At 34.6% G+C, this 13709-nt stretch overlaps 2 protein-coding genes across 2 annotated transcripts; one reads left to right on the top strand and one right to left on the bottom strand.

The window, feature by feature from the left end:
• The first annotated feature begins 354 nt into the window (after positions 1–354).
• LOC122580105 (adagio protein 3) lies at positions 355–3187 on the top strand. The gene is made up of 2 exons (XM_043752379.1): positions 355–782; positions 1326–3187. Exons 1-2 carry the CDS (start codon positions 439–441, stop codon positions 2932–2934), a joined length of 1953 nt encoding a protein of 650 aa, XP_043608314.1. The 5' UTR covers positions 355–438; the 3' UTR covers positions 2935–3187.
• Positions 3188–3707: 520 nt separating this feature from the next.
• Positions 3708–11921, bottom strand: LOC122610024 (phragmoplastin DRP1C). Its single transcript, XM_043782995.1, has 16 exons — positions 11658–11921; positions 11501–11564; positions 10815–10919; positions 9594–9695; positions 8294–8344; positions 8130–8191; positions 7887–7977; positions 7634–7698; positions 7296–7490; positions 7089–7208; positions 6927–6997; positions 6573–6798; positions 6033–6083; positions 5586–5832; positions 5023–5162; positions 3708–4091 (listed from the first exon to the last, which is right to left on the bottom strand). Exons 1-16 carry the CDS (start codon positions 11787–11789, stop codon positions 3966–3968), a joined length of 1848 nt encoding a protein of 615 aa, XP_043638930.1. The 5' UTR covers positions 11790–11921; the 3' UTR covers positions 3708–3965.
• Between the last annotated feature and the right edge of the window lie 1788 nt (positions 11922–13709).

Genomic DNA, 13709 nt, shown 5'->3' with positions numbered 1-13709 from the left:
GGTATCAATAAATTAAACTTTTTTTCCTAAAAAAAAAAAACTTTCAATTTTAATGTGGTGAGTTCCAAATTATGATAGGAGTAGTTCACAAACTAAAATTTTAATGGTGGCTTTAAAAATTTTGTTAAAATAAAAATAATAATCATAACACAGAGTTGTGTTTAAATTTTTAAAATTTTTATAAAAGTAGTATTATACATTGAAACATATTAATATAACATTATCTGATGATATCATTTCTCTTGTAAAGAGAAAAAGAAATAAAAAGGAAAGAAAGCGGTACACTAGTACCAGATATTTTTGCTGTTAGTTTTCTTTGATAAATATCTCTCTTTCTCTCTCTCTCTATTTCTCTGTGTCTCTCACATACATAATATACATCAGAAGACAGCTTTCTCTTTCAAAATTTTTTTTTTTTTTCTGATAGAAAATACCAGTATGGGAATCCTTGCTAAAGAAGAAAACGACGACGTTTCAGCTGATGATGTCCATCTAACAAAAAAGCTCAAATACACAGCAGCTCAAGATGATGAACAAAAAAAACAATTACAACTACTAGAAGAAGAAGAAGAAGGTTACAGCTGCAGCGACGAAGAAGAAGATATTGACGATGATAATAATGATGGATTTGTGTTAAGATTAGGAGAGTATTTTAATCCGATGATTCCGACGTCGATAGTGGTTTCAGATGCCATGGAACCCGATTTACCTATTATTTATGTTAATAAAGTTTTTGAATCCGTGACCGGCTACCGTGCTGATGAAGTCCTCGGCCGCAACTGGTATTTTTCTATTTTCATACCATTCTTTATTATTATAATTCATTTTAATTATATATTTGTACAGTTACTTTTTATATATGTTTCAACTTATGCATTTCGTGTTAATTTGTTGAAATCAAATTCTAGGAAATACTTTTCAAAGAAAAAAAATTATTAGGAAATCTAATACTATATATTATGTGTGTGTATTAAAATGTATTAATTAAAGTTGTTATTATGTTTTGTTATACTATGTAATCGGCTTTCAAAATTTATATATTGTATATTTGTATATAAATTGTATGTATGATGTATCAAGTTGCCCTTTCATTACTTATTTTTATTATGAAAATAGAATTCGATTGTTATCTTAGTGTAGTGGCTTATCAAAATGTGCATTTCTTTTTTACTTGATGGATGGAAGTTCACATAATAATCACATGCATTACTTAATCTATAATTGCAGTGCATAGTTTAACTTCTGTATATGGTTTATATATGTGTATGTATGTCCAAATGGTGGTTGTTGATCATGGTATTGATGTGGAAATATTTTGTTTTCAGTCGATTTTTGCAGTACCGAGACCCACGAGCCCAAAGACGGCATCCTCTGGTGGACCCCGTTTGTGTGTCGGAGATCAGAAGGTGTCTAAATGAAGGCCTTGATTTCCAGGGAGAGCTTCTTAACTTTAGAAAAGACGGTACTCCAATGGTGAACCGACTAAGACTTGCTCCGATACATGACGATGATGGTATAGTCACACACGTTATCGGTATTCAAGTGTTTACAGAAACGAAAATCGATTTAAATAGTGTGTCATACCCTGTTTTTAAAGAGACTTGCAAGAACCAATCTGATCAGGAGGTGGGTAAGTATTCTCCAAAGAGTGGACAAATAAAGTATATAGAGTGCCAGGAAATATGTGGGATTCTTCAGCTTTCTGATGAAGTAATGGCTCACAACATTTTGTCACGTTTGACGCCTCGAGATGTTGCTTCGATTGGTTCTGTTTGTAGAAGGATACGTCAACTTACAAAGAACGAGCATTTGAGGAAAATGGTGTGTCAAAATGCTTGGGGGAGAGAAGTGACAGGTGCATTAGAAAACATGACGCATAAGTTAGGGTGGGGTCGTCTAGCTCGAGAATTAACCACTCTTGAAGCTGTTTGTTGGAAGAAACTTAGAGTCGGTGGTGCGGTTGAGCCTTCACGATGCAATTTTAGTGCTTGTGCTGCTGGTAACCGACTAGTTTTGTTTGGAGGGGAAGGAGTTAATATGCAGCCGATGGATGATACTTTTGTTCTCAATCTTGACGCTGTGAATCCTGAGTGGCGTCAGGTGAGTGTAAAGTCTTCCCCACCGGGTCGTTGGGGCCACACTCTCTCATGCCTTAACGGGTCTTGGTTAGTGGTTTTTGGTGGGTGTGGAAAACAAGGGTTACTCAACGATGTGTTTGTTCTTGACCTGGATGCCAAGCAACCAACATGGATAGAAGTCTATGGTGGTGGTGCGCCGCCACCTAGGTCTTGGCACAGCTCATGCACCATAGAAGGGTCAAAACTAGTGGTTTCAGGTGGGTGCACCGATGCAGGAGTCCTTCTAAACGACACATTTTTGCTTGATCTAACTATGAAAAATCCTATTTGGAGAGAGATTCCAACTTCGCAGGTCCCTCCATCTCGACTAGGCCATTCGTTGTCAGTTTATGGAAGGACCAAGATTCTTATGTTTGGTGGGCTTGCTAACAGTGGTCACTTAAGGTTAAGATCAAGTGAGGTATACACCATAGATCTGGTGGATGAGAAGCCGCAATGGAGGCTTTTGGAATGCAATGCATTTACAGGGGTAGGGATCCAGAGTGCGGTGGTTCCACCGCCTAGGCTTGACCATGTAGCCATGAGTATGCCATGTGGGCGCATAATAATATTTGGAGGTTCAATTGCTGGGCTGCACTCTCCTGCTCAGGTGTTCTTGCTGGACCCTGCAGAGGAGAAACCGTCTTGGAGGATACTGAATGTACCTGGTCAACCCCCAAAATTTGCTTGGGGTCATAGTACTTGTGTGGTTGGGGGTACAAGGGTTCTTGTTTTGGGTGGTCATACGGGCGAAGAGTGGGTTCTTAATGAGTTACATGAACTGTGCTTGGCAAGCAGGCAGGATGTGGAGTCATGATCTCGAGTTTGGTCTTGTATGTGTTGAGTCATTTAATGCTTGTAAGTGTTAACCTAGTTTTGCATTGGTAATGTTTCATAGTAATTTGTATATCATGTAGTGGAAAACATTAGGTCATTGATCTGCTAAAAGAGTTTGTGTTTCAACATATGAGTTACTATAACTGCACAGGTAGTGTATTGTAATAATGATATTTACTTGTGTAATTTGTACTTCGGCTTTGAGTGAAGCATGGTTGATTTTTCTTTTTGCATACTCCCGTGGCCCAAAATAGAATGTATTGCACTCTCTAAGTAAAGAAACTACTTTTCTTCTATCCTTGATTCTTATTTAAAAATGTAATGCTCTATTGTATTATCGGAAAGAACCTTTTGCAAATTGATGTAATTGATCGTTGGTAGTTATTGCAATATTTCGGTCTTTATACTACATCAATACCCAGTCTTCCCATAGTGTTTATATATATATATATATATATATATTTGGCTAATGAAACTCCCCGTTTAATTTGGCTAATGACTACCTAACTCAAATTTGAGTAAGCTTCTCATAAGTCAAAACCACTCAACCAGGCTTTTGGTCATCTATATGAAACCTTGTCTGTTGGATGATGGATTGTTACCTTGTTCTGGACAATTTTGCCACAAGGCCGGCCTTAGAATTGAGACATGTTTTATTTGCTTCTTTCCAGTATTCAATCTTTTATCATATATAGAATAGGAAACGTTGAATAACCAGTAAAACCCAAAACAGGGTGAACACATGGTGGTGTGTGAGGTTAATTGCTTAAAATAGTAACAATAAAATAATAATGATAGAAAAACCATCACTTTTTTTAGTATATAGCTCTACAAGGGTAACTCTTTTACATACACGACGACCACACGTTTTCTCTGGTTGTTACGGATAGAAAGGAATATTTGATTAGAGTACAACATGACGCGAATTAACTTGTTAGACTCCAAACATAGATTTACCCAAACTTTGAGATTATACTTGCCTGATTTGTATTGTTTGGTTGCATTCATGGATCACTTCCATGCAACTGAGTCGATCTCATCTCGGGCTGACCTGTACAACTGAAGTCTCTTGGCTAAGGTCTCTCTCTTTTCCATGAGTGATGGATCTTCATCCAACATTCTGCCAAGCTGCTCTTTCTGCAAGACAAGAATACCATATTAAACTGTGATATTTGATAAGCATCCAGTCAGCTTTTTTGGGCAAGTTAGTTCATTGGTTAGATCCCACTGCATCAGCTCATCTAGTTTTGTTTTTCCTCTACTTAATTAAGTTCTTTTTATTAAACAAAAATGACTTCCTTGCTATTATTGATCAAAATTGTTTATACTAGACAGAAATTTCTTGACAAGCATTAAACATTCTATCAGAATCTATGAAACTGGGAAAAGTATCTTAGATGGTCCGATCAGTAACCAATCATAATAACAATTCAAGGAAATGAAAATATGTTCCTTTTTCTTTTTGAACGCCATAGTTCATCCTAATTTATGATTTTTGATAAGATGTTTCAAGTATTCCAGAAAGTCCCACATGTAAAAAAACAGCTTGACACCTTATATAGTAAGATGTCCAGGACAAGAAAAGGAGCCACTCTAATTTCACACTTAACAATCTGATACCTTTTAGAATGAGTGGGACAAAGTCCCATACTAGTTTGTGCATATCAAGTATTGTTGTTACATTGAACCAATAAAAAAATCTCATTTTAGGGTGTCCATTAAGAATAGCAAGTTTGATTCTTCATTTGTGATTTTTATGATGGGGGTGAATACTCCATGCCCTCTAATAATAGCCTTTTGAAAGGAAAAAAGACTTTCTAGAATGTTTTAGTTAGATTTACAAGTTACCGAGTATAAGAAATTAGTATAATTGGTTAGGGAGCTTGTTACCTCTGCCCTACATCGTCTATAAGTTAATATTGGTATAGTAATAGGTTAATCATAATTTCCAGTCTTTGTTAGACTTGTAAATTATTAGATAGTCTAATATGAGCTGGAACAAACAAAAGGCATTCCCTGAAAACCACTATATGCATCAACTGTTGACCTATAAGATTGAAGAACATACCTCTTTTCTGCCAATTTGTGCATAGAATAGATTTAGCAATGATCTCCTTGCTTCTCTGACTTGACAATATACCACGGCCTTCGGTATAGTATTCCTCAGAGTATCAGAAACCATACCAATGTAGGCAGAGACATTTGACCCTGATCACAATCACTTGCTACATTCAGAAAGAGAACACATTTTGTTTCCAACGTTTTCATTCTAACAATTACTTTTGGTGATGTCAGCTAGCAGTAGCTATGTCAAGCATTTACTTGTGAATGGGTAGATTTGGGTTGTGTTTTACCTCAAATGGGTCAGAAACTTTAGCTGAAAGGGAAACTGGTCAAATAAGTTGAAAGTCGCCAAAAGGCGATATTACCTCCTAAATAGTTTTATGTGAAGATTTAAACATCATTGTACTAATATTGTTTATAATCTTAAGTAACAAGACTTTCAAATGAACAAAAGAAATGTTTAAGGTTCACGACCCCGGTTCCACCAAAACCTGCACACGCTACCCATCACATCCATCTTGTGATTATCAGGAACACAAGAAAGAGAGCAATACATGATGTACTTACCGATCTTCCTGAAGTGATAATCCTCGTAACGATCTGCTGCATTTGGGCCTGATCTGTTTGACTGCTTATCATCTCTTGGGTTCTTATCTGATTCATGGATCTTACGAAAAAACTCTACTGTTAGATAAGTTGATTCCATTTCCACCAGGCGGCTAACTGTCTTCCGGCTTTCATCACGAAACTTTTCCAATGATTCATTTGAAGCGGCTGCTATGTCAGCTTGGAGGGACGGGAACCGCTTCAGCTCCTGCATAGCAATCAAGTATTTATGAATTCAAAACATAGCTGTCTCTTCATAAACAAAAAAACAATAGAACATCTGCATGCCACATCTCTATTTGTGAGACAACATGACAGGACTTGTTGATCTCAACTTGAGAAGATCTAAATACTTAGTATATAGCAAATAATCAGACATCTATATAAGCAAAGTAATAAACTATTTACCACTGTCTCTGCAATAGATTTCCTCACAAGTTCTTTCAGAATGAAGTGTACCTGAGGGAGGAAAGACACAGTTAAGTTAATAAGAGTAAATTACTAAATTGTAGCTACTGGTTTAAGAACGTAGTGAATAACACGAAACAGACATTAAATATGCATGTTAGGTTACATACAACCGATCTCATTAACTAGACCAAATTAAAATATGCATATAACCATTAACAGCCATACATAAATCTCCTTATTTAATGCAAGATATACTAGGACTTCAACTGGAAAAGAATTGACCTAAAAGCCTTTGCCTCAATGATAATAGAAAAATATCACTGGTTTGCAATAAACAGAGTTATCATCTGAACAAAAGATATATGTTGCAAATCCAAGTCTATATGGAGACACATATGAGTTTTTTCACATTTTTCAGTGGAAAAAAGAAAGAGAGGAGACAAGGACTGTGCTCGTCATATTTATTTAGCCTTGGATAATTAATATATTCGCTTATTGCAATTGCATTTACACTGTATAGTTACTACAGATGATTACCGCATCAACGGTTGCTTCAGCTGGGCCTTTAAAATATCCAAGAGATCCATCTATTAGTCGTCTATATCCTTGCTCAGGAGCAACTAAATGGGGTTGATAACCATCAGCCTCTGAAACAACTTTTCTGACATTACTAGTAGAGAGGTGACGATCCAGTGGAAGTTTTTTCAACGCAGCCGGTAGCTGATGATCAAAGACTCCATATATCCGATCTCCTCCTGGTCGCCTGAAAAATTCAACCAAACTAATCAATATCTCAAATTGCACTGCTATTTTGTATCAAATTTATATAGAATGGAATGAGTGCATTAAGTTAGCAAGTATATTAAATGCCAAGTAGAGATCATGCATTACCCTCCATCAAGGTGCTCTTTGAACACACGGTCAAATGCACGGCACAATTCCAAAATTGTATACAGCTGTGCCTATTCATAAGCATGCAGGAATATGCATTATATGTCAAAAATAACTATTCTACTACATAAGAGTTTAGGTTGGTTCTATGAAGTTAATTACCCCTCCATCTGTTCCGATTGGCCTGCCTATGCGGTCCAGCTCTGCATTAATTTCATCAATGTTCTTATTAATCAAAGCAACTATACTTGGTATCTTCTGCCTGATAACACTCTCTAAGTGCTGATGGAGAAACAGGGGAACTTGTCAAACAATATAATGAAAAAAGCTGTAAGCGAATATAGTGGAGACTATGAATGGGGGACGTACCCTCGACAAAAGTTTTGCAAGATATACTGAACCCATTTTAGGTGCCAGGTGACCATAATCGGGGCTAGTTTCAAAGTATTCTTGCTCCTTCCTTCGAGCAGCCATCATGTCAACATTCTTGTTGATATCAGCTTGTGAACGATTTACAATTCCAACCCATGGATGTTGAAGCTTGTAGGATCTTCCCTCAAGAACCTGTCATTTTATAAAAATAAGTCTCAATCTTTAAACCACCACCTAATGATTTTAACTCTAAATATTCAAATATGAATAAATAATGCTACAAGGTGTCAAGTAAAAGATATATTTATATAGTTATAAGATAATAAAACCCATACATCCAAACAGTTGGTTCCCTTATCCATGAGATCGAGTTTAGTGACTACTCCAAATGTGCGGTCGCCTACAAAAATATGTATAAAATGAAGAATGTTGCATTATAAGTTCAAGATACAAAAAGCCACAAGTTGGAAGATCTCCTTAACCAAGATGACAATGCATGCATGCATATGGGGCCAATTAATGTAAAAGGAAGAATCATGACAGCTTTGGTTATGGCATGAGAATGTTGATTAAACAACCATAAGATACCTGAAGGGTCAACTTCTCTAGCAAGCTTTATAGCATCAGATGTGGCAATGTCTTGATTAGCAGGAGAAATTGCCAATATGATACAATTTGGCTACAGGAATAATAAAGAAAAGGAGAAAGAATTACTAGATGAACTAAGTGAAATTTATACATGAGAAAAGAATGCTGCTGACAAGTTTCCAAATGCAAAATTTCACTATGGTCACACGGTATGGGTCTCCCTTATGACAAATATTACCTTACCTTCTCAACATAAGAACGGACCATATTTTCAATATCTTCCACTATGGACTCTGGCTGTCCCTCTGCAAAAAGTCATAACATATAGTTGCATCAGTTTCTGTTGCCATAATATGAACTTGAAGCCAGAAGATCAATCTTTTACCTAAATACTAGTAAATGCTCACCTACAGCAACTTTTGTTAACCCGGGGAGATCAATGAGAGTCAGGTTCACAACTGTAAAATAAATGTCAACCACTTAGCTGATAAATTACAAATATGCGAGTATTATGTCAAGATCATCAAGATGTCATAAGTCAGATAGAAACCAAGGATAAGAAACAATGGAAGCTAACCACATATGCTAAAAGTCAAACATAGCAGTCACGTATGCAGTTAAACAGTAATGGAACTTCAAAAACGAAACATGCACAAGCATCCGAACTTGACATTCCCAACTGACCTCAAAATAGAAGATTGATTAGAAAGAGCGATAAGCAGCCTTCAGAGGTTATCCTTATCGGCTTATTGTACGACTTTCGTTATATATGCTAGATGAGGCTTATAATATGATGTTATATATCGCCTCTAAACCAGTACTGATTAGTTATAAAGGAATATTCTGTTTACAGTGAAGAGATACTAAATACCGGAAGATGGGAGTAGATTAGTAGAATAATAACAGAAAGATCAACCACCACTTATCTCTTTTGATTTAAAAAAGAGTCTAAAGCCGAATGTAACACTATCCAAAATAATTTCAAGTATAAATACCAAAAGCATTTGTTTACTTATAGTGGATTTATCACCTAGTGCTGATCCAAACAAAACATTTATCATAAGTGCACGATAGCCATCACATGAGGCTTCCATAGTGATTTAGTATTAATACTATAACAAAAACAAGTCACACTGAGGTACTAGAGTTTTGTGCCAAAGCTTGGAAAGTGGAAGAAAAGTATTGAGCATGACACACATTCATAAGCAAAAAATTGCTGTTATATTGCGAGGTTTTATTTGATACTGGAAGTTATGAGTGGTTAGCTTAGAGTGTTCATTACTGTAAGGGTGCAACTACATACTAGATAAGCATAACCAATATTCAGCGATAATCACTATGCTTCGTGGAAAAATGGGTATTAATACTTAATGGCAAAAGGGATAAGATTCACAATATTTCAATCCGTCCATGGTTGTTGTCAAGAAGTGATCAAGTTTCATGATGAATATCAAGTTGGTTACACTGGCTATTGAGTTACAGTGCATATATTCGTGATACTTGTCAATCTCTAGATATTTGGCAAATGACTAATAGCATATACACCAATATCATCTATAGTAAGCTTAACGTTTTTGGTTCAAGCAGATCTTGGCTTACAATTGCTATCCTTCTCACACTAGTATAGATAGATCATATCCAGATCAGTTAAAATTATATTAAAATATATGTAGTTGTAAAGTAACTACCAAAAAAAAGTGACATTACCATTTGGAGAATAAATGCTAAGGTGAATTGGACGGTTAGAGATTGCTTTTGACCTCCCAGTAAGACGCTCTGTTTCATCTTCAATCTCCTTGCGCACGGCAGCTGCTCTAGGAAAAATATATGTAAGTTTGTGATATAATATTTATACGAATAGATATAATCATTCAGGGAGGCACACATATAAGCGCTAAGCATTGAAATGACAATTTATATTTTCATGGGAAAGCTCAAATATTTCTTTACAATAACAAATATAACAGACATTACAACTTTAAGCACTCTTCTTCCTCCAAAAATCATGATGATATCAAACAATTAATACTTAATAGTTAATATTGACATATCAATGAAAAAAAAATTGTCTAAGAGAAACAAGTGGCATCAAAATAAGGTTCTCATGTCCATCAGAATTCTTTTTTATACATATTAGATCATTCAAGTTGAGGAATTGTCAAGTCATACGAAGATTATAAAAGCTTCTTTTCATTTAATTGAACTGATAACATATGCAGCCTTTCTACAGTCTAAGGGGCCAAGATAAAGGCGCATCTAGTTCTACTTTGGTAACTTTTCTTTGAATGTCTGGTTCATATTTACAGGGAACATAAAAAACTCTGATCAAACAGAAATAGTTGGGAGTTGATCCATATAAGCGTCCCTTTAGCACATTATTTGAGATCTGTGCTCCAACTATTTCACCATTAAAACTGTATGTCTTGAAACACCTGGGTATAGTAGAAGTGAAGTTGGGAAATCATTGAGATTGTCAAAACTGAAGAAAGTTTCACAACGTGTGACAGGTTAGAAGAGCAACAAAAATCGAAAAGTGATAGCATAAGAACAGTAACATTTTGGGTAACATAAAAATTATTACATGAACAAGTTACACATTATGGAAAAGGAGTTCTCCAACATAAAGCTTCTAAAACCAGGGGGGGTGTTGTTCAAATTTTGGAAAGAACCAGAGAAGTCTATTACATATAGATTCATTCATGCCATTGCAAATTGAGGTGGTTCAGAATTGAGGTCAAGAAGTCATACACCATTCAGGCATTCACTACTATCAAACTCATATCACACCTCAAAAGAACTACTATATGTTCATCTGTAGTACATATTAATTGGTAGTTTGGGACTATAATCATATAGATCTACATATAGTATCAACATGTCAATTACATTTTAAAAAAGGTGAAAATCAAGCGCTTTAAGTTAACATACCGAAATCCGTGAACTTTTTCCTTGGGGCATGAAGAAATTCTGCATACTCAGTTCCCCTCTCTATCTTATGCAGCTGCAATACCAATGGCCTCCTTGTAACAATACCTTACGGTTCAACCAAATATCCACAAAACAAATAACGAATGGAGTTAGAACCTCTATATCCACACTATGGATACATCCTTGTTCAAAACTTATATACAAAGGGTTTAAGTGCACCAAAATATATTCAGCTTGTTATGTTTTACTATTGTGCATATCCAACTTTTAGCGGTCAATTAATGTGTATCAAACTTTTGAACCATTGTATCTGACTTCTTATAACTTGTAAACTAGTGACGTGGCAACCTATATGGCTGCCATGTCATCGTAATACTAGTTACCTGATAAAGAGTTACAGGTTACCGGATACACATAATAGTAACAACCTCAAATTTTGACAAATACGATAGACAATTCAGAAATTTGTTACGATAGACAATTCAGAAATTTGTTAAATACATTATTGTGCACTTGTACGTATACTATACACTCGAATATATCCCCTTTACCTAATCCTATACATATATATATATATATATATATCTCCATATACAATTAAATACACTCGAATTAAATAACTGCACTTAAAATCTGTATGTATAATGTATGATGTATATATATATATATAATCGTTATATGTGTACCAGATCCACGAGGTAAGAAATCTCTTCCAACAACGCTCTCGAGCACAGACGATTTCCCCGAACTCTGAATTTGATTCACGCAATTAACAACATTATGTATGTGTGTGTGTGTGTGTAAATATATATACCAAGGGAGCATAAAGAAGCAAGTAAATACCTGACCACCGACGACGGCGACGGTAGGAAGAGCTTCCCAAAGAGACATGCCTTCACCGCCGTGATCTCCTAATACAGTGCACGCCATTTGTATCCTGTTAACGAGCCCGATCAGGCTCTCCATTGTTGCCATTTTATTTTTTTAGATTATATGAGTTAGAATAGGATATAATAATGTAGGTTGATTTTTGGGTTGAGGGTTTGGATTTAGATGTAGATTTGGGGGAGAAAGAAATTAAGGAAGACAAGAAATTTGAACGGAAAAATAAAAAAAGAAAGGCTTGTGAAGGTTGTTAAAAGGTGATTATTTATGAGTGTGCACGTCTTTATCACTACTACCAACACGCACCTTTTTACATTTGAAAAACCTTTGGAGTTAATATTCAAAAAAAAAAAAAGGTAAATCTAACTTTTGGATACATGTTTGATGTTTGTAGCGGTAGCGGTTTTTGTGATGGTGACGGCGATTGATAGGGTTGAAAACGCGTTAAGTTGGAAAGCGCGTTCAAGTTATACTTCTCTCTTCTATAGTACTCTTTCTGTTTTAATTTAATTGACTTTTAAAGTTTTTTTATCGCAAATTTGACCATAAATTGTTTCGTGAGTATTATGCAATAATTGATGTGAAATATATGGATAGATTGAGCTTTAAGTACATTTTTCATTTGTATAACTTTCATAGGTATTATATTATACAAAAAAAAATACTTACTGTTAAAGTTAAAGAAAAAATTATTGAGCAAGTCAAATTTGAACATTTAAATTCAAATGGATGGAGTATGTATACATGTATAATAAATGTGTATGTGTATGTATGTATTTTTCTTTTTATAATTTAGTGTAGGTTACTCAAACTAAACTTTTGTGTAAAACATTCGTTGTTATAGGTTCATTGTAATTATTCTAGTGGAGAAGATGAATTACTTAATGAGTTAAATTGAGACCCCTAATTGATGTTTAGATATATAGCCTAGAAATGTAATAGTTTATAATATTAGCTGCCATGATCAGGGATTTTTTATAATGTGGTTTGCTCTTTGAAGGTTAGGTTCAAATCCTTCCTTCTGCAAATGTGGTGAGGGGGCCTTAGCAATGTTATACGCATCTAACACATGAGGAGCAATCCCTTTAGTGTATTGTCAGGAGTCAAATCGGCGTGGACACATCCGCGTGGGGATATTAGCCATTTATCCGTTGCTGTTTTTTCTTTTTTTTTATAATATTAGCACCTTTGACTCTTTGAGGCTTTGAAGTATAGGGATTTTTTTTAAACAACCTATCTATTACCCAATATATTAATAAAGAAAGATTGTGATAATATAAGATTTTTTTAAAGTTGTATTATCATACATCATTTTCATTTAATTATGACATCATCATACCTTTTTTATTTCTAAAATTTAAGTTAAATATATTTTTTTAAATATGTATCATTAATATAGATTTTTATTAGATGTCCACATTATTATATAAAATTTTAATCACCTTATTTTTTCATTATAACAGGCTGAAAACTATGGTGTTTTTTTTCTTTTTCAGATAACTTTTTTTTTTGCTAACCAAATGTGTTTTAATGTGTGTCCACAACTACACAACTATTGTTTCTGTGTAGTTTCGTTTTTTACATAATAACTTTTCACAACTTATTTAACGTTGTTATTGTACATTTTAATATGACAACATATTTTAAAGCTACATATGTATCATTCGGTTTATTTGCAAAGTGTTTATGATTTAACCCGGGTTGATTAGCTAGTGAAATATAAATGATTATTGATTTAGCACTTTGTAATAAATGTATTGCTTTTTTCATTAATGTATATGTATTTTTATTGATTTGTATTTAACACCTTGTAATAAATGTATTTTTATTGATGAACATTACTTTTTTAGGAAAACTCTAAATGAAACTCTTAGAGCTTATTAAACGTGCATAAAAAGGTTGTACATTTCTATATTAAATGTCGGCTCCCTGAATTTTATGGTAAATGTACGACTAATTAATGCAACTTAACGAAGGCCCTTAAGACTTTATTTAGCAAAACTTTTTTTT

This window comes from Erigeron canadensis, chromosome 8, assembly GCF_010389155.1.
Source record: "Erigeron canadensis isolate Cc75 chromosome 8, C_canadensis_v1, whole genome shotgun sequence".
Classification (NCBI taxonomy): Eukaryota; Viridiplantae; Streptophyta; class Magnoliopsida; order Asterales; family Asteraceae; genus Erigeron; species Erigeron canadensis.
Note: the sequence above shows the minus strand (reverse complement) of the source record. Positions and strands in the feature narration are given on the sequence as shown.